Below are 21274 nucleotides of genomic sequence, written 5' to 3'. Positions count from 1 at the left end.
AAACGGGCGTGCATGTTCTCTGGTGCCCCCCTTATGATTTATAGTCTTAGGTGATCATTTGCAAACAAAATATATCCCACTTGACATATATTCAGGCCATTAGGGTTGAGATAAATGCCTGTAAGCGCAGGACACTCTGAAAGCAAACAATACGTAGGTGTGCGCCTCTAAGTTGTCTAATTGTGTCTAATTTAGAGCCAGCTACCATGAATTTCAATTTAACACGTAAAAGGCCTGTAAGAACTACTGTGGTACATTAAGGGAACTAATGTTTCTTTTGGCAATAAGAATATGACGATGATCAGAGAACTGCAATGTCTTTTTCTCATGTGCCCTTCTCTGGAAGGACACTAGACACTAGGAAACGCCTGTCGTCCTGTGGCAATTCTGAAACCAGGACACAACATAAGGTTTGGGTGACTGCCTGTGGCTCTGCTGTTGAGCTCCCTAATTAAACTATTAATCTCACATCATTAACCTCTGATGCCCCTTTCCTCCCTCTATTCTGACATTGCTGCGCTGGCTTATGAAAACAACTTCCGATAATTCTCTCCAACCTCTAAGATTTGTTCCTCGGGCACTTCATCTTATACATGTTGTCCTCTTACCCTATGATGCTTTTCGCAGCTGCTTCCTCAGAGTACATTTTGTATTGTTTGCCTCCTCTCTCATTGTGCCTGCCTGTATGATGTGTGTGGACCCCAGCTGTGCGCTAACTGCATTACTCTCCAAGTGGCTCTCCAAGGTGGATATGGTTACTTTTAATTAAAAAAGAATCAATTTCTATCCCTGTCAGTTTCTGAACTGGGTGACCATATGGATACTTAAAAACACAATCCAATTTTTGCCCCCCCAGCCCCCCATCTGGTCACCCATCTCCAAACCACTTTGGCATCAGTCCATTGTAGCAAATTTAGAAATCACTCTGTGAAGAGTGTTTCATAGGTTTCCTGAGCACATTGCATGGATTTAAAGGCTGTTTTAAAGAATAATAAAAAATTCTGCGCCTTGTTAAAGGGAAAGCCTTTGTTTAAAGCCAAAAAGAACAAAAAACTACTGTTTAAATATATAGCATAGATTGCACATGGGATACCTGTTATTTATGGTTTAGCCATTGTTCAGTAACAATGAAACAATAGTTAAAAGCACTGGTAATCTGTAATTACTCTATTTGCAGTGCAAGGATCATAAATAAGAATCTCAAAGATGCATTGTGGGACAGAGAAAAGTTATTTTAAACTTGTTTTTTTTTTTTTGGCCTGTCCCGTTTGGCTCTTTTGCCATCAGAATTGTTGTCTAAAGGCAAAGAAAGATGCCCAACGGATTTACTTTACCAAACTGACCATCCCAGCCTTGCCGTAATGGTCCATTTGATTCACCTTTTATTGTTTATTTTATTTTCACTTACTGAATACGGGACAGACTTGACTGGGGGAAAGAAGGGGAGAAAGAAAGAGGGAAAGAGAAACAGCTGAGAAGAGGGACGGGGGAGAAGGGCAAAAGACAAAAACCAACAGAACGGGCAGAGAAAAAAAAATGCATATATCAATCACCTGGATCACCTGCTGAGAAAGAAAAAAGAAAGCAAGCAGAAGAGAACAAGAGTAATAGAATAAACAACATCACAATGATATATGGGAATATGACAGTAAATACTAAATGTTAAACATTATTGTGCAGCACATAAGATCAACAGAACACAGTGTGCTTTGAGGTAGGAGCCAAAAAGGGTGTAGTTTGTGGGTGTGATCACCCGTGTGTACACCTGTGAGCATGGACGCGCTTGTTTTTTGTTTTTTTAAAAGGTTCCTTCATGTAATAATCTGCTAGAGGGTGTGGGGGGGCCACAGCCCCGTCCTCCAGGGCTTGAAGCAGGTGTGGAGGAGATCAAAACTCCAGACATCCAGAGGCCCCCAGAACACAAGAGACCAAGGAAGACCAACAGAGGGGCAGCTGCGCCACTGTCCCGGAAAGAGCTGAGGAGAGTCCCAGATGAGGGCTCACTCAGCAGCCGCGGAGCAGAAGCCAGGGGGAGTTGCAGTGACGCGCCCGTGAGCTCCGCCGGCAGCCAGCTGCGCCTGAGTGACCGAGCCCCAGGCCGAGAGGCCGGGGGCACCCCACCTCCGAAGTGGCCCGAGCGAGCCCCAGGCTCCAGGCCCCGATAAGCGGCCGCCAAGGAGTGAGCCGGTGTGTACCTGGACGCCCATCCCCGGACACAAAGAACCACCAACGCACCGATGTCTGAGGGGGTCCGCTACTGGCAGGGGAAGTGGTGGTAGGGGGAGATAGGCCTCCAAACCTTGGAGGGCCTGAGATGCCCCCATTTTAAACTTGTTAATTATGATACAGCTGAAGTAGAGTGACAAGAAAAGGCCCGGACACAAAAGAAGACTCAGCAGTCTTGCCGCACCTCACATGAAAAGCAACCCAAAATTATAACATGAGAAGAGCGAGAGGAGACACATACATCAAAAGCTTATTAAAGCCAATGAAATAACTCACAATGACAGCGCTACAAAAAGATAACCATTACATTTAAGTGCTGGGTATGTGACTTTGAGGCTGACCTTGTGGGCCAGAGGCCTATTGTGTAGAAGGAGGCTGTATAGAGAGCTAGTTGATTAGGCAGAGCTCCCTGGGGATCGATGGGACGTCTGTGATCAGCACTCAGAGTAATCACTCTGTATTGTACGCCTATTCAATGATGCTGTAAGATGAATGATGTCAGAAGGCTATAACACTGATAGGGCTCGTGGAGAGTTTCCTGTACCCGTGCTGCTAAATCATGATGAATTGTGCCATCTTTAAGTGTCATGCCAAACAAATAGTATGGAAACAAATTTTGAAATGTATCAGATAATAAACGTGTGTGTATATATATATATATATTTTTTTTTAGGGGTGCAACGATATTCGTATCGATATTGAACCGTTCGATACAGTGCTTTCGGTTCGGTACGCATATGTATCGAACAATACAACATTTGTAATTTATTTTATCAATTTTCCTTCTGACGATGCTGTCTGTGTTGAGCACTCAGTGAATCTGCGTTCGACTACTCCGCCTAGGCTGCACTGTCCAGCGCAGATCCACTGAGCGCTCAACACAGACAGCATCGTCAGAAGGAAGAGGGCAGGGCACCTCCCCCACCCTCATTCAGATCTGGCGTTTGGAATTATTTTGGTTTTCATGTGACGTATGACCCTGAAGGTAAGCGAGTCATGGACTAAAGTAAAACAGTATGTTGGATGTGCCACGCAATGCTCAATTACATGGGTGGGAGCTAGTGTGTTAGCGCAGTTAGCTCGTTGAGGTGTTGGCCGTCTAGCCCCATGCACGGAGCGATCGGCGGTAGCTCGTTAACGGAGATTTGCCGTGTTGTGGCGTTAAGGTCATTTCAACGAGATTAACCTGAAAGCACTAGTGGGAACACAACGAATATGACTGCACATTTACGCCGACATCATCCTAGTGCAAAGACAAGTGGAAGCAGACAAAAAAAGCAAGCATGCTACTAACTTTAGCCGAGTCATTTAGACAGCTGTTAGCACATGATTCTCCTTATGCTGCTGAGAATATAGCCCAGAAGAAGCGGATAGTATAGCTTTTATTTTGGAAAGAGCCATTTCTCTGTAATAAACTCTCTTTTCCAAAGATGAGTGATTCCTCAATCAGATACAGGGCTTGCAATATCGCTAGCCCGACGTCCCGGAGCTAGCGATTTTTTCAGTCGGGCTACCAAAATCTATCTCTTCCCTGCCCGTCGGGCTATTGTAGGAAAAATATATGTCAATGCTTTTGCATTCTTTCAGAAATGTAGCTGGGTAATTATGTCATTGGCATCGGTGATCCACTGTCAATATGTGACATATTGAAGTCGCGTTTGAATTTGCGCTTGTTTTTTTGCTTTCACTTTGCAATCGTGCGAACTGTGTATAGAGAGCGACAGCACTGATCTGTGAGTGATGATAATTTGTGCACCAATTCCTCTGACATCGTCTTATTAATCGTTAGCTTACTATGCAAACATGACAAGTGAAATCTCCCGCAGCTTAAACATGTGAGAGGTTGATCGCGCAGAGAATCGCTGAGCTTATGTGAGTGCGTGTGTAAAAGCATTTCAGTTCTGCTGAGCCAAATAAGACAGGTCAGGGTGAAGAAGTGACAGCCAAAGAAAAGCTTACCACAAAACGGAAAGTTATGACAAATCAGACTATGAGGCAAAAAGAAAGTGCAGCTTTATGGTTTCATGGACAAAAGAATTTCTGTGGCTGCAATATGATGAGCTAAATAACCAGGGCTGCACATAAGTGGTCCGCAGGTGCGCATTCGCTGTCAAAATAAAAAACACGCACAAGGGTTAGGGTTAAATTTAAAAACTGTACTTTTGAGTTAAAATATATATTTATAATTTTAATAAATGACAAATTAAAAAGGCATGAACATTTTTTGTATCGAAAAAATATCGAACCGTGACACCAAAGTATCGAACCGAACCGTGAATTTTGTGTATCGTTGCACCCCTAATATATTTATATAGATAAAGACTAATGTATGGTTTCTATCCAAGGGTGTGTTCTGACACTGCTGACACATGTTTGCTACGTGTGGTTTCTCTGCCCGCCTAACTTGTTCAAGGGGGAGACAAGAGCATCAGACTGAATCCATGTAATCAGAAACTTGCCAGGTACTCCGCCCATAATATCTGTCTGGTGTCTGCTCTGTAATACAGGAAATCCAAACCCAAAACATCAGGCTCACATAACTGAGTTACATACAAATTATAGGCACAGAAATGCACACAAACCTGCCATTAGTGGGAGGTGTTATTTTTACACCCCCTCTCACCCCCCAGTGTCTTATTTTAATTCTATGTCTGTTTGCTTTACAGTCTGGATAATAGTAGTCTGGGCCTTTTTCCCATATGTGCTTACACTAACCTACATGCGTATTTAACCCCAGACCACAGTCAGGCTTTTCTGTGAGTTACTTTATGATGTGTCCCTTATTTGTCTATGAATATATGCACATGTGCCAGCTCGTCACATCAGACTATATTTGTACTTTAAATTAAATGTTTCACACTAAATAAAACTAAGACAGAGACAGGGGTGGGGTAAAAAACAAAACAAAACAAAAATAATCAAGATTTAGGTTAAACATTAATGCTCTGTTTGAACAGATTAAACACTATTCTGGTTAGCTGTGTATATCTCCGGCCCGTAGAACCATCCAGACTGGTGCGTGAAAGAATCAGCACATTTATATACCATCTTAATTTCTTCTATGCCCATGACGTTGCATTTTTTAACTTGATGATCTCTAAAAAGCACATGCTTTTACTTGTGGCATAAACAGCACAAGTATACAACATAATATCACAGTTAACAAGGTGCACGCACGCAAATAGACGTCTGACATTGCACGTCTTTCTCCCTTTTTATAGAAGAGCACTCTGCCAGGTATTCAAAGACCAAATATGAATTTTCTTTATAACTTCCAGCAACTCATACTTTTTTAAAATTTGGATCAATTGTTAATGATTTTTTTTATTTTGTAGAAGGATACAGTAGTTTTATTTTGGATCATCCACAATTAGTATCTAAGTTGAGCACTACAGCTTCACTCAAGATTCAATTCCATCCAATCAAACTAGAAGCAGAGCAGAGACAGACTTGCCAGACCCCAAGAAAAACAAAAGGCCTGTAAAACTTTTCTGCAAGGTCAAGTTCAGAGCGATGCTGGTCAAGAGTAGACACGCCACAAGAGACAAGGATGATAGCACAGAGCCGAGCGGGAAAAGACAAAGGGTACAGAAAAACAAATCCTATTCGAAACATGTTTGAAAGGACAGGGCAGTGGCTGCATTCGGGTGGGGGAACAGGAGGGGTTGGGGTATAATTGAATTACAGTGACCCTATGACAGCACTGTAGGTGAGGTCATGTGTTGAATTAATTTCGTCCCTGACCCCGTCTTTGGCAGGGCAGTGCTTCTTGGCTGCGCCCGAGACCCAAAGGTACAGCTGAGGTGACATATCTCTTGGAGCGCTTTCTCTGAGCCAAAACTGTCACTCGGATTGACAACCGGGCACAGAGGCCGATGGATCTCCGCTGCCTGCATTGTGTGCTTATTTTTAGTTGAGATGTTAAAGCTCTTTATACTTGGGGACACGCATTAGACAAGCAGCTATTTCTGTTTGCTGGAATCCACTGAAGGCATGAAATGTAAATGGAATCTATATTCTATTTTAAACAAAGCTCTGCTCTGCACAGCGTGAGAGCTTGCTCTCCTGATGTATTCAGTTAAAGTGCACCTTTGTCACGTGTTAAATTCCACTTATAGCTACGGCAGTCCTTTTAAATCAAGAGAACGCCTCTAAATGAAGCTTAATGTGTTATTAGACGGTGGGAAAGCCAGGGCAGAACTTCACAGGTACATGAGCATACTTACTGTCTGCTAGAGAAGAGAAGACTATGCAGCTGAGTAAAAGCAGGAACAGCAACGCCCCTCTGGGGAGAAGGGGCCCTGCCAGGTGAATATTAGGCACCATGTTCAAAGTTGGCACTGCTCCCTCCTCAGTCCCCTGCTAGACGCGTCCCACTCTGACAGGATCAAAGACTAACACCTGGGAGAGCAAACACATGCAGAACAGGGGTACAGAACCATTAGTATTCAAACTCACGCTATATTTGCATATATTTGAATGAGCATAATAACACAGTAATGCAGAAATATCAAAAGCAAGTCGCAAAGCAGAACCAAAGACACAGAATCTTTGTATACTTGTAAGAAAACAACAGCAAACGTTGCTGGAGATCTTTGCTCGCGATCAACAAGGCATCTAGTACCCACAACAAATCCTGCTCGTGGCAGGGGGAAGTAAGCAAAGTGAATGTAACACAAAAAGTACATCAGCACAGGAGTCGGGGGGAACAAATGCTGCACAGTTTTACAGAGAAATTATTGGGAAAAAATAAAAAGAACAAAGGGGGGGTGGAGGCGAGCTTAAGCCTCTCAGCGCACCTCTTACAAAGGGGATCAGTTAAAACCCCAGTGGACCAACTAAACACAACTCCCCAAAGACCACCTTAATGTTCCCCCATTAGGAAATTGAAACGGTGACCAGATGGGTTCGAATCACACAAAGTGCAGTGATCTCAGAGTGACATGTATGCATACATAAACACTTAACATATAACACACCCCAAGGGGGACATGGCTGACCAACAAGCCTGGAGCAGGTGTGCCACAAATGAACAACAATTAAACGAGACAGAGAGCATTTCTCCTTTGTGTTAAGTGGAAACAGAAAAATCAAAAGCTGTCCCTCAAATGGAATGGCACAAGAACCGATGCTTTGTCTTTTCAGGAATTAGATTTAGTGAAGGAAGATTACTAAGCCAACTGATTAAGAATTTAGATATATGACCTTAAGTTTGTTACAGCCTCCAGTTTCGATGCCTAATGCTATTATAAACAAAGTAACTGCGTATCTCCATTAATGAGCTAACTAAATTTCTTATCCCTACTCCCTTGCCCATGGCCATCTGCGATGAGTAATCATAATGCTGTAAAAGAGAGCACAATATGGTATAGATAGATATCTCTCTTTTGATGGAATTAAAGCAGAATCTCCAGAGGACTTAAAAAAACTGAATTTAAATGAGAAAAGTTCTGAAAGTTTGACTAAATCACTTTTGTCTTAAAGAGAGCAGCCTGGTGATGATTCTGTACAAAGCTTCTACAAGAAGAACTGAACAGAAAACCCCAAAATCTAAGTCGGTCTTGTTCAGTCTCACTGCTCAGTTCACTGCGGTGGCTACACAGTGCCGTTTGCTGATATGTGTTAAAAGACAAAGCGCTCACAAAGTGGAATATCCTGAGGCTTGCTGGGTGGCCAGTCAGCTCCAGTCTATTCAGTTTAGCTAAATACGTTAGAGCATCAGGAACACAATGCCTCCAGTATCTCGTGGAGGAAAAAAAACTCTTAATGCTGTGGGCTCTAATCCTGTGGAGGTGTTGAGCAGCCCATTACTCATGTGGCTGTTTCAATGCGGGTAGAAACAAATAAAAAAATAAATAAAAAAATGCACACAACGGGCAACTCTTCGACCGCCCTCTTTGTTAAACAAGGCAGCTGAAAACAGTCTATACAATAGCTATTAGATAAAGTTATTTTTCTTTATCTGAGATCTGCTTTCACCTCCTTTGACATGTCACTGGGCAAACAAAAAAGCAGGCACGACCGAGTTAAAACTATGTGAAGGAATGCACGCGAGTCCCTGCTCATGCCTCACCTGGCCACAGTAGCAGACAGCCATCACTGACAGCTAGCTCTTTATCACCGTTTGTCACTTAAAGGAATGTTCCTCTAGGCTTTTATGTCTGCAAAGCCAATCTTTTTTTTTTTATTCTTAACAAACTTGGCGTCTAAGGAATTTCCAAACACCGTGTACAGTCGACATCATCTATCGTCAGTGAAAGTTCAAGCTGTGATCGTATCAAACTGTATTATACTCCTCCCTGCACGCAGAGTTTTGGAGAATACCCACAAGTGCAGCGGAAATCATTTAAAACCCCTGTGGCAAAATAATTTAAAAAAGAAGCCTCCCTCTGCGCCTTTCACCTTAACTGGTAATGAGAAAGCGGTTTATTGTCGCTGTGTTAAAGCTGTTGCAGTGTGGGGAAGAAAAAGATACACAAACACTCGGCTTGGGGTGCCAAAGAACTGGATCACACCACCACTCTGTAACTGGTATTAAAGACATTTAGAACCCGTTTTTATTTCAAGCTAATACCTCAAGTTAGCTTTGCAAAAAGAAAAAAAGAAAAAAGTTTGTTGGCCGACAAATTTGTTTTGACGTTCGTTTCTGTGTACACCAGTGCTGCGCTGGTTCACGTTGGTGGGTAGAGAAAGAGCGAGGCTGATAGAGCTGGCTACTTGCCGTGCTCCAAACCCTTAGCGGTGGAGGGATATCTTTCACAGCAGATGCCAGAGAGAGGCAGATGCTTTTCATCTTCAATAAGACAAATTCCTAGAGCGAGGTTTATTCTTTATTTATTTACCTACTTATTTATCCCAGTGTAGCCTGGTCCCTCCCTGCTGCACACGAATACTACGGGACAACACTTGCCACTGTGTCCATTTGTGTTCTGGCAGCAGTGCAAACGAGAGGAGGACAGGGCACCAAAGTGGAAAGGGTGCAGTGTGATTCGAAATCTGAGCAAGTGGCTCGGCACACAAGGGGGCATTGTTTGCGAGGACGTGGGAGAGCGCGAGAAAAACAGTAGAAACGTTTAGGGGTGGCTGTCTGCCCCCGTGCAACTGTATATGAATCCTTCTGTCTCGCTAATGATTTCACCCCAAAGCCTGATTTGTGTGCGCGAAAGAGTGACAAAGTAACCAGTGCATATTTACTGCTTAACTGATCGTCCAGATCATTTCAGCTGAGAGACGATAATTAATGTTCACAATAATTAGTCTGCTAAATTCAGGAGATAAACTGTTTTACAGCAACAACAATTAATCCAGTTTGAAAATGAAGTGCACAAACAAAGCTGATTCTTCATGAATTACAATGTGAAAACATGCATCGAAGTTCTGCATATTTTACATCTGTCAAGATTAGAGATGGCACGATACCACTTTTTTATGTCCGATACCGATATCATAAATTTGGATATCTGCCGATACCGATATGAATCCGATATAGTGTTTTTTAATCAACAAAACTGTTTTTTAAAATATCTTGCTGCATTTTGCAAGTCTGCAAGTTCATACTCAAGTTTAAAACAACAACTACACTAAAGCTATTCTGTTATACCTGTATACAAAAAAAATATTTCATAGTTCAGCAATACTGATCAATCTAATAAACTTAGACCTACACCATCCTCCCTATTCTGGTATTTTAAAGAGTACTTAGCGTAAATATTAAGCAACCTAACTAATAGGGTTCCAACTCCCAGCAACAACAAAAATAAATAAATAAAAAAAATAGGGAACCACCCCTCACGCGCCACCTCATGATGCTTAATCGACGTAATCAACCTTAATTTGATGAAGTGTGAAAAAAAATGCACAGAAATCAATTATTTTTCAAGAAATATTAAATAGATTCAACATCTTTCTTCAACAAAATTGCAGACTGCACAGATGGTACCTTCCCAAAGGAAAAAGTAGTATAGCTTACTAGGGTATATATATTAGACTTAATAGTCACTATATACAGTAATTGACTTCTATTCATTTTACATCAAATTAAAACTTTGTGTGTCAGATAATTATTTATTAAAAGCTAGACATTTTAAATGAGAATAAGAAAGAAAAGTATGTCTTTGTGCCCCCTTTTCCCAGTTAATGCCCTATCGGCCCCCCTGGCTAAACTTTGCTAGATCCGCCCCTGCACAGTTACCAGCGTCAGCTACATAGAAAAAGATCCTGGTGTAGAAAGTAATATTAAATAAATTCTAACAACAGCTTATCAAGCTTAAACGTGCTGCTGTTGTTCAGCCGCTGGTTTCCTCTTTCTGGTGCAAAGTGGGCCAAAAACAAAGACGGACTCGCGACAGAAAAGCCGATCAGCTGATCATTTAAGCAGTTTCACGATTGAAGTAGCAGCCGGAGAGCGAGAGGCAGTCGCTCGTTAAGCTTAACGCAGGAATGCTTTACAAACATTCAGAGATGGACTTACACACTTGCTTTACTTCTCTCGGGATAACTTTGTCGGAGATGAAATGCCAGGTTGCTAGCGAAGCTCCACATGCTATCCAGACCACAGGTCCCGCATGCCACAGCCGCTCTATCACGTGATGCATACTGCTCCGACATGCTAACGTTCTGAGGTGAGTTACGGCGTGTTGCAAGTTTTGTGAGGTGCTTTCGTGATATTTAATGGATCGGATTACATTTTTTATTTTTCTCCGATATCCGATCCAGTCATTTAGGTCAGTATCGGACCGATACCGATACGTAATATCGGATCGGTCCATCTCTAGTCAAGATTAATTTTCTAGCTAACAATATTTGGTTTGACATTTCCTACTTATATACATATATATATTGGTTTAAACCAAACATACTCCGCTGTCAAGTTAAAGCCGTTTATAATGAACAGAATTTCTACTGTAGGCAAGTTTATGGAAACACAATTAGCAAACCACCCATGACAAGGTGTCCAGATACAGGGAAATAATAAATGCGGCAAAGCCATAGATTTGTTTGTGTCCTCCACCTCATTATCACTTGTAACACACACACACACACACACACACACACACACACACACACACACACACACACACACACACACACACATTTTAATAAACTAAGGGGAGGCCAGGACTAATAAATTCCAGTCTCAAATTTCCTAGACTAGCAAACTGCTGTTAAAGTGCAGAAATTCTCAACAAACCCAGACTTTTTCTTTCTTTCTTTTTTTTAAAATTTACTCCACATAGTTTGAGATGTAAGTAATGATTCGGAGGCCCGCAGCTACGTGAAACAATTTATGGTGCGACTGTGGTTCTCTCCAATTTGTCAAAGTGCCAAGACCACGCATCCTATAGGGAAGTGATTCTGCAGGAATGGCAGTTTGGTGAAACACAAAGGGAACATGAAAGAGAAGAATCAGTTATTGAACTGATGAAGCAGAAATGAGCCTAAATATAATGCTCCCATTCAACAGGGCATACAGTGACTTACTTCTTATGGAAGCTTTTTGAGCCTTAAGTGTCTGTGGAGCTACATACGATACAATAGGCAGAAGAGTAAGCGGTTTAGTGATGTAATTAACAAAGAAACAATGGCAGGGTAATATCTAAAATAGTAAACTGTAGAGGACAAAAGAGCTTTGAGTGAGCTCAAAAGGAAGGGGAATATAGACACTTAACAGACACCTATCCCGGTCGCCTTGTTTGTCGTCCACCTTGTCATAACCTTGTCATTTAGGTTATTATTAGTTATTAGTCCCTGTGAATGTGTGTGGCAAGGGTGTGGCCACCCATACAGAAATGTCAGTTGGCAGACAGACAATGCAGCTGCACACAGAGAGAGCCCGCAGCCTGAGTAAACACTACTATTACGCTAACTACAGGTAGCATTTCTGCTCTCCAATGTCTCTAACCCTCCTACTCATGTTCTCTATTTCTCCGTCTCTATTTAATGGGTCATCCTGAACGCTGGGAGGTGGGACAGCTGAGATATATGGCTAGCAGCGTGGGGAGCTAATCACGGCCGTCTCTGGGGCTGATAAACCCAGACCAAAGAGGTTTGTGTTGGCGTAACCTGCAAAGGCTCCATAAACACAGTTACAAGCTGAATTTCAACAGCGGTGTTTTGGCCGTTGATTAGTTTTCCATGCCCTAGAAGGCTCACACTCCCTTTTTTTTTTTTTTTAAACCTCAGCAGTGAACACAATATCACAACACCTGTGAGAATTACTCAAGATGGTGAGCACCATATTGTAAAATGAAAGTGCAAAGTAACCAAATTAGGTTTTCCCTCTGACTCGAAAAGCCTTGCTGTGTCTACAGACTTGATGGTGCACGTCCTTTTTACAGAGCTGCAACAAGACTGCACTGAAATTCCCCCTAACAAAGGGTAATGTCCTGTGACCTATCGAATTTTACAGCCATTCTGTTTACAAGCTGATACCACAAAGTTAATTGTTAACACATTATTGCAGAGCTCAAGATTACAAGACTAAAAGACACCTACAACAGACTTGTGCACTTAAGTTGAGCAATAGAAACGATGGCGCACTGATTGTGCTGACCTACAATGAAAGCATGTGTAATAAATCAAGGTATCTTTCTGTCTAGAAGTTTATTTACCACCATTTAATAATGAGGCAATATAGGAGATGTGTAAATTTTAAGTCGACATTTACGCACAGTCTCCATGATGCGTTTTGGCGTCATTTGTGACGCATGAGGGGCAGACGTGATGCATCACGCTACTGTTATTGTCTAACGCAAGCGGCAACTTGCCTCTCAGCAGAATACAAACACCACTGCATATTGGCTTTTCCCATATGATACACTATCATCTGTAATTTGGCCTGATTATATGAACATTTAACAAAAATTCAGACACTTCCATAAATTTCCGAGTGTGGATTTACAATCGGCTCTGTTGGGCTACCAATCTTTTCAACTGCAAATCAATCTGGGAATGAATTACAATGATATGTACTACACATAGTAGAGAAGACATACCAAAGTGTCACTTCCATTTGAATTTATTGAACAAGGATTATTGGCGTTGTGGAGCAGCACAGCAAAGAGAAAATAGCTTACACAACAAAGTGCTTGCTGGCCAAAGGGGTCTGCAATAAATCAAAAGGCAGGCTCAATGTAAAACATACATTCATCAAATAAAAGAAATGCTGCATGTACATGAACCAATCAAGTGCATTAAATAGCAAGTTTTTCCTTCCTTAGCACCCATTTAAACCAGCTCACTTTAAAAACTACAGTCCAACATTCAAGTAAGAAGGTGAATTACAAAAAAAATGTGTCACTCTGTCATCTAAAGGCCGTTTCTTAACTCTACAAGCCTTGTATGGAAAATTCAATGTGAATTTTAGAGATTCTCTCATAGTAAGCTACAGTTTTTGGAGAAAACTACTATAAGCAGAAGGTTTTTCCAACAATTTCAGCCAGATTTTTCTCAGTTTTAAGCTTCCTTCAGATGCTCCCTTATTCGCAAGGGCTCGTCGCAGCGGATGAATCGGCATGTTCTGATTTGGCACAGATTTTACGCTTGAAGCAAACAGTTCCATGGATCTGTGCTTTTTCCCAGTTTTGAACTGGAGCTCTTTCACATGTTAGGCAAATGTACTAACCCCTACATTAAATTGACTGAATCTGGTGCACAACTTTGGATGGTTAGAAGTTTAGAAAAAGTATTGGAAAAACTAAAACGTTAACAAAAGTTATGTGTTCCAAAGCTTCTGACAAAATTAAATACACAAGACCAAAAAAAAAAGCAAAAAAATAATCAAACTAAAAAGGCACAAAGTTCATGTGTACAAACAGCATGCAAGTATAACATCCATGGGGCCAGGCTGCCTCTTCTTTCTCTTAGAAAGTAGAGGTGCTGAAGTCCAACATAGATTTGTGGATAACGCTTCAAAAGTGTGTGCAAAAAAGAGGCCTACAAACCTCGCTCGTCTATATCAGCTATGTTAGGAGGAATGAGGCAAAATTCCAGAGTTATTTGTGAAAAGCTTGTTGCAGAATAATCAAATCATTTGACCCATGTTAAATAATTTAAAGACAATGCTACCAAATAAGCATAGGATGTATGTTAACTTCTGACACCCGAGGAATGCAATTTATTAAATAAAAGGTGACATAAATAATTCTAAAGCTATTTATCTGACATATCATATTCTTAGAATAAAGTCAAGATTTTAAATAACCCAAGGCATGGATTAAATGTCAACCAATGTTAAATATTGAGTTTAAATGTAATTGGCCAAGGGAATAAGCTTCCAACTTCAACTGAACATAAAATCTTAATGTTATTTAGGCCAAGCTAGAATTGCTCAAAGTGGGGGCCTAAAAACTGAGCATGGTAAAAGCAAAGCTTTCTATTTACTTCAGGGTCTCTAATAGTGTATAAAGCCCACAACCTTGCCCTAGCTGAGAGATTTAAATAGGTTTTAAGATTTCTTTTTGTTTAGTATTTATTTTAGTGATGTCTAGAAATGAATTAGTGAATAATTAATTGCTTCTGTGCAAATAGCCAAACATTAAATTAGCAATATAAACTGAGACACATTCTCAACAGCAGATGTGCACATATATATCAAAAGAAAATTCGCACTGTCGGGCAAGAAAGATGAGCTAAGACGTCACTACTTGACAGTTAGCTTGTGGACAGATGGTGCCATAAAATGACTAGGCAGGCAGCACAGAAGGCATGGACCCCCCACTCCTCCACCCCTTCGCACCACGCAGAGGACTTCAATCCCCCACCTCCTGGGCAGAAAGCCTCGTCTCCGTCAGCAAAAGACAGAGTGAAGGCATGTGCACCCAAAGACTGGTAAATATAGAGCTCCATAGATCAATAACTGGCCAAACAAGAGGCAGTTGTTCAGGTTCAGCTCATCCATGGATATAATGTGGACAGACTGCAGTGTCCAGAAACAGCAGAAATTTTCCAAAAAGGAAATATTGTAAGAAGTTTAGTTTTAAATGCATATATTTTTTATTTTTTTACATTTGGCACTAAGGTGGGAATATGGGAGCAAGCTTTGTATAGTGTATGAGGATTTCATACTATTCAGCGGGTGTCTGCACTGTTCTAAATCAATTACCTCTAGTCAGTCACTGTTTGGGGTAGGGGGTATTGTAAATCAGCTTGGTGTCAGCCCAGATTAGTAACTGTAAAGCGCTGTGAGTGAAGTTCTTTGGCTGGCATGGACCCTCCAGAGGCCGACATGAGAAAGAAGCTGTGGCCTTAGTGTTCGATGACAGCACAGCAACTGGTTATTGTTTGCCACAATGCTTAGTAAGGTTGGGGTGTATGAGGATGTATATAATGAGACTGGCAGATAATTTACGAAGCTTCTTCCCTTACTTTAGTGTATCCTATAAAAAGAAAATAATGCAGGACTTCAGAGACTATTGGATTTGCAATTTTTCATAAAATTAATAAAATTCTTTGATGTGTCTAGAACTTAATTACACTGTTTTTTTTTTATTGAGAGGTATATCTATATTGCACACCCTAACTTTTGATTGCACATATTCACCAGACTTCTACCGATGACTATTAAGAAAAAGTGGTCATTCATAAATGAAGGAGTGAATGTTTATCTTGTTGCGATCTTGCAAGCAGCTCCTTATCTCACTACATCTGTTTATGCAGATCTACCTCGAAGGAACTGCTAAGTCAGCCACAATAACACCTTTGAAAATCAACCGCTAAACACAGACGTGAGGGTGCGCAGCTGTAGACTGTATTTATTTTATGACACAGAATGTCCTTTTTTATACAATAGCCTACTGAATGGGCTTTTGTGTTCTCAAAGGTAAAACTCACAGATGAAACTGTGCATTGACATAACTTATTATCTATCCCTACATTAGGGCATGTAGGAGTAAAAGGGAAAACAATCCACTGCGGTCTGAGGTACAGAAGAACAAACCCTGTGTTGACACAAAGAATGGTTAGACTAACTCGAGGCATAGTGGGAAAAGCACCTTGTATACAATCAGGCATTTATACCAGGTGCACAAACAAGAACACAAACGAATGCTATTCTGAGCTCTACCCTGAAACAAAAACTCCAGGTGTTACACAAAGGAAAGCTAAGACTCATGGCCAACCTGAAACAGTTAAGACTGGGCAGATTTAACTTGGGTTAGCTGCAATTGCAAATGTGGAAAAAACAAAATCCCTCAAGGTCCTGGTCCAACTTGTGTCCTGCCTTGGATTCCAGGCGGCTATCCTCTCAGCTACTGTCTAACGAGTGAAAAGAGGCAGATTCTAATAAGCTGTTCTGTCTTTCTGTCAGTCTCCGTTTCTCCATCCCCCTGCTTCCTCCTCTCTCTCCCTGACCATGCCTTCTTCTCTGTCTCTTTCTCTCTGTCTCAGCCACGAGCCAGTCTGCTGGAGCAGATGGAACCATATATCCCCATCGCTCTCCAGAGGCCGGAGGATTTAAAATGTAAAAGAGATGAGTGTGGAATAGACAGAGGCCATTCGATAAAGGGCAAGAGAAGCAGGGACTCTCAGCTTGGACAATGTTCATCAAATGAGGATAATGCTAGCAGGAAGTAACTATGCTCTAGAGCTATCAATTAGGAAGATGTAGGCTCTAAACTAACTCGGCATGTCTGCCAATAAGTTTCTAATCTAACATATTCTTCTACATGATATGAACATGAGATATCGACAAGTGTCAGGGTAGACAAAACCAAATTTTACAATACCAGAAAGTTATTAATATCAAATATAAACATCAGTTAAATGCTGTACGTGCTTTAACAAGAAACAACAAATTAACTTGATTTAGCTCATAAGATTAGGGTTCTTTGCTGGGCTTTTTTTTTAGCCGAATTTTTTGTTATTAAAAATAATAATAAAAGTAGATGATTAGTTGTAGTCCCAAACCAACTGAATTCTGATTGGTGCTTACTAGCCACAGGCAAAAAATAAATGAATTACAATAGTAATAATTAATTAAAATAGTACTTGGCTATCTGCTCAGATTGTGTTAGATGGAAGTTTGGAGGTAGACCTGCCTTCCTCTCCTCAGGCCACCTTTCAGGTAATGAGAAAGTATCTGGACACGGCATCTGTCGTCTGGGAAAAGATTCTGCTTCGTCCTCCATCTCTGGGTGGCAGGTTGACGGACAGGAAGAGTGAAGAACAACAGGCGGCCGAGGTCGTGAGCAGTACATTCGATCGCCAGCTGACTAGTAAGGTCCATTATACTGACAGGCCAGAGCCACAACACGACGACCTGCACTTCACCAACGTCCTCATTACTACCTATGAATCTCTCTCTGGGACCAATCTCTCTGGCCCTCGGCCCCTTCTTGCTCTATCTTGCTTTCTCTCTACGGTCCATCTCTCTGGGTAAAGCACAAAAATCATTTTCACTGCCAGTCTGATGGAAGCGTTTCAAAGGAGGAAAAAGCCACACTTAAGCACATGCACTTTGTGTTTATGCACTAGTTTAAGGAATAAATGCAAAAGAAAGACAACATGGGGTATTACATATTGTGAAACACGGGGAAATAAAGCTGAAATGTAAATTCAAGCCTGTGCTATCCTGGAAAGAATTTTAAGTGTCTGCAAAGGAAAACCTCTACCATATTAAACACTTCTTCAACCATCACCCTTTGCCTCTAGTTATACTGAAATCCTTAGTCCTTGGAAGACTTATTTATACTCTCTCCTCTACCCCACCCCCTTCCACACAGATAGGATTTACCTGCAGCTGAGACAGCCCGTAGACTATCAATTACCGCCAGTGTAGAGTCACTGTTCTGTAGCTTCACTAACAAGACGTTGACACAAAACACACACACAGTACACACAGTGTGATTACAGACCTCATCGACGCATCCAGTTAGAGAAAATCCAGGCTGACTATGAGTCAGACGATTTTAATGACTAATCAAATTGTTCGGTAAGAATCCACTTCATAAAATAATAATTAGACAAGGGCTTCTTCAGAGATTCAGTGCAAACTTACAAATACATCCAATGCAGTAAACTGTTCTAAAGTTGACATAGACAGACTTTCATTTGTGGTTTCACATGTTACAGCAGCACAAAGAACAGGAAGAAAAGTGAAGTAGAACATAACATGCCACAGATTTATTGCCATTTATAGACGAAAAAACACAAAAAAAAGCTAAAAAACCAAGTAAACCTCACTCACGGTCTAACCAATCTTTATAGTCACTAATACACATACATGCTGCTCAAAGACATCTTGGGTTCGTAAAAAACAAAAAAGACATGCAATGTGGGACCTTTACTGAAGTCACTCTGTTTAGATGTGATTTCAGACTGTTTGCAAAGTGCTCAAAACAGAGATCTCACCAAATTTCTGCTGACATGTCATCTCACTCTGTGACAACGATTAAACCGAACACCAGGACGTTCCGCGTACAAGAAGACGTGCAGGGACAGGTCCTGTCAGTCATCTCAACAGATCCACCCTGACGCCTAAAGTGCTTCTGTCAGGTCAGCAAATGAAAAGCCATCACAGCCAATGTTGCAGTCGCCATGATGAGGTCATCCCGTAGACTGGTTAAATGCTATCTTGCCAAGTCCTGTTAAACTTGGCTGAGCATGTTTAGGCTGAAGGCGTCAGCTTTGATTCCCAGGCTTAGCGTTTTGTTGATGCACCATCACAGGAGATAAACAGTGAGCCGGGAACCAGAAATGATGCAGGGGATGTAGGCTAAAACCAAATGAAACACTTGAGTCTGCAATCAGTAATGCTCGGTCACGTACCGAGTCCATACAGGCCACCGTAATACTGTGAAGTAAGATCTGAGAAAGCGAATTCCTTTTAAGTGAGCCATCGTGTCTAGTCGTGGCAGTAGCATTGGAATAACATATTCGGGTCAAAAAGCTAATGAATGTGCATTAACAATGACTTTTATGGAATCGCTCTATAAAGCACAACATTTTCACAGCTCCCCGTCAAACCATTAAAACCACAAAGCTCAAGAGATACTGAACCAGAGGGATCATTTTTATAAGACTTTGACCAACAAGTACAAAATGTGTTATGCATTATTTACCTCATGCAAGAAACAGATCGCTCTAACAGCAAGTTTAAAGTCCTTTCTCTGGTATAAATAGTCAACTTGGCATATATTTGAATTTAATTTCATCGCACAAAATGCAAAGGGGCTTTCCTCACTGGTTATCCATATACTTCCCCCTTCCTCAACCAGTCCTCTTGTCTAACAGTCAGCCAAAGCGGCCAAGTCTCCCATGTTTACTAATGTAGAGGCAACCCCTTTATCAGGGAAGAGATTTGTAGGGAGGAGGCAGGGGATTAGCCATCAAATTACCAGGCAGACAGCATCCCTGCTCCAGGGTTGTGAAGCAGTAATCTCTAAGGCTAAAGGGGGAGATCCAGATAAAGGTTTTGGGATTGGTGCTGTGGAACTCCAAATTGTGCATAGGCGGAATATACAAGTGTGTTTTAGGGGTTCAATATTTTTAAGCAAGCTTTCCCTTCAGTTGTTTGTTATGGAAACTACCTTCACAGAACAAGACAAGACCACATCGCATGCTTTCATGATGTTGGGCTTTGTGGCATCACAACCAAGCCCAACACCCCACAGCGCAAGTCTAGAGGAAAAGCTTTTAAGTAGGAATGCTGTAGCTAGGCAGGGCTGGTGGAATTAAGATTTCAGTGGCATTGCCCATGGTTCTTGTATTATCACCCTCCCTTAAACAAGCAGTGCTCTCCTCAGAGAATACCCCCTGGACACAGGAATGTTTCATCAATGCCGCAGCCTCCAGCATCCTTACCGGGCCACAGTGGGCCAAGAGGCGCTGCGCAGGCAGGCTATAAATAAGTCAGGCGTTATAATGAAGCCAAATGAATCTCCATCCATCTTCCCAAAACAAGCCTGGGACCCAAGAGTTCTGCAGGAGGAAAAGTTATTACCTGTGTTTGAGGATTGAGCCACAAGATGAACAAAAACTAAATGTTTGATCTTGAACGCATCCCACCACAAAACACACATTCTGTGCTCTCCAACGCAAGCATGTCCAAATCCGTGTATGAGTAGCCAAGAGTGTGAAGACTCGTTATTTCATTAGAAGTGACACGCGTGGGCTGATAAAAGAAGTGACAGGAGGGCTGATAAAGTAATGAAGCAGAATGTCGGGTTTAAGCACAGCAAGGCATTAGAAGAAATTGGGAGGCTGAGCAAACAAAGGTGCTGGTGGAGGCCCAGGGATAAATCAGCCACATGATTATACTTCCTGAACCAAGCACAGAATAAATTAAGCCTACATTTTTTTTTTGTTTGTGCAGTTAAGCATCACAGTTATCCCGCCATAATGAAGAGGAAGGTAAAGCTGCAAAGTTCATTTCCCTTTAATGGTCGTCCAAGAGGAAGAAATCTGACCTTGTTTTACTCCAGTGAAAGACACTACCTCAGCAATAAGATCAGTATCAGTGTGCCATGGAATAACTGAGTGACATAACAGTTTAGTGCATGAATACAATCATGCAACAGAGACAACAGTGATCTCTAGCTTTCTCCACTTTCAGAAAATAGTTTAATGCATTACAGAATTTCTATTTGCCATGGTCACTGGACGTTTCGGACCTGCGCCGTCGCATAGTGCACATATACAAGCGTGAGCTTTGGCCTTGTCATACATGCAGACTACAGAAAAATGCAGCTACCCCTGGAAATGGAGGCTGTTTCAATCAATGTGGAGGCGTAATGGGATGATGTGGAATTGAAATGAGTTTTGTGCAAGGGGGAAAATGTCCTCTCTGACAAAGCGGATTTGTGTTCCCGTTGAGAAACCCATGGCTGTAATGCAAAAAGCCAAGGTTTAAATGAAAGGTGCAAGGCTATGAGCACAAAACAGACCTCTGATGGTAAGCTGTAACAGGCCATAAAAGATACATTTAAAATGCAGAATAAAATATTTAATGTAAACAGGAGCGCGGAAAAGGAATGAAGGGGAGGAAAGACAAGAATGTAATCTACGCTCCGAGCGCCCAGATTCGCTTCAGTTCACTTTTAACAATGACCGA

At 41.6% G+C, this 21274-nt stretch overlaps 1 protein-coding gene across 9 annotated transcripts in view; it reads right to left on the bottom strand.

Moving 5' to 3' along the window:
- Window positions 1-21274, bottom strand: part of LOC146647818 (receptor-type tyrosine-protein phosphatase F) — a 171736-nt gene that overhangs the window by 101410 nt on the left and 49052 nt on the right. For all 9 annotated transcript variants that reach the window (XM_085388314.1, XM_085388313.1, XM_085388318.1 and 6 more), the window contains exon 2: window positions 6453-6627. In XM_085388314.1, the coding sequence (XP_085244440.1) occupies window positions 6453-6552 (100 nt within the window). In that variant the 5' untranslated portion in view covers window positions 6553-6627. The remainder of the gene's footprint in view (window positions 1-6452; window positions 6628-21274) is intronic.

The sequence above is a fragment of the Rhamphochromis longiceps genome, linkage group LG18, assembly GCF_057381845.1.
Source record: "Rhamphochromis longiceps isolate RC_006_pf linkage group LG18, R_longiceps_female_GT1.1, whole genome shotgun sequence".
NCBI classification, from domain to species: Eukaryota; Metazoa; Chordata; class Actinopteri; order Cichliformes; family Cichlidae; genus Rhamphochromis; species Rhamphochromis longiceps.
This window is presented reverse-complemented; position numbering and strand designations above follow the sequence as displayed.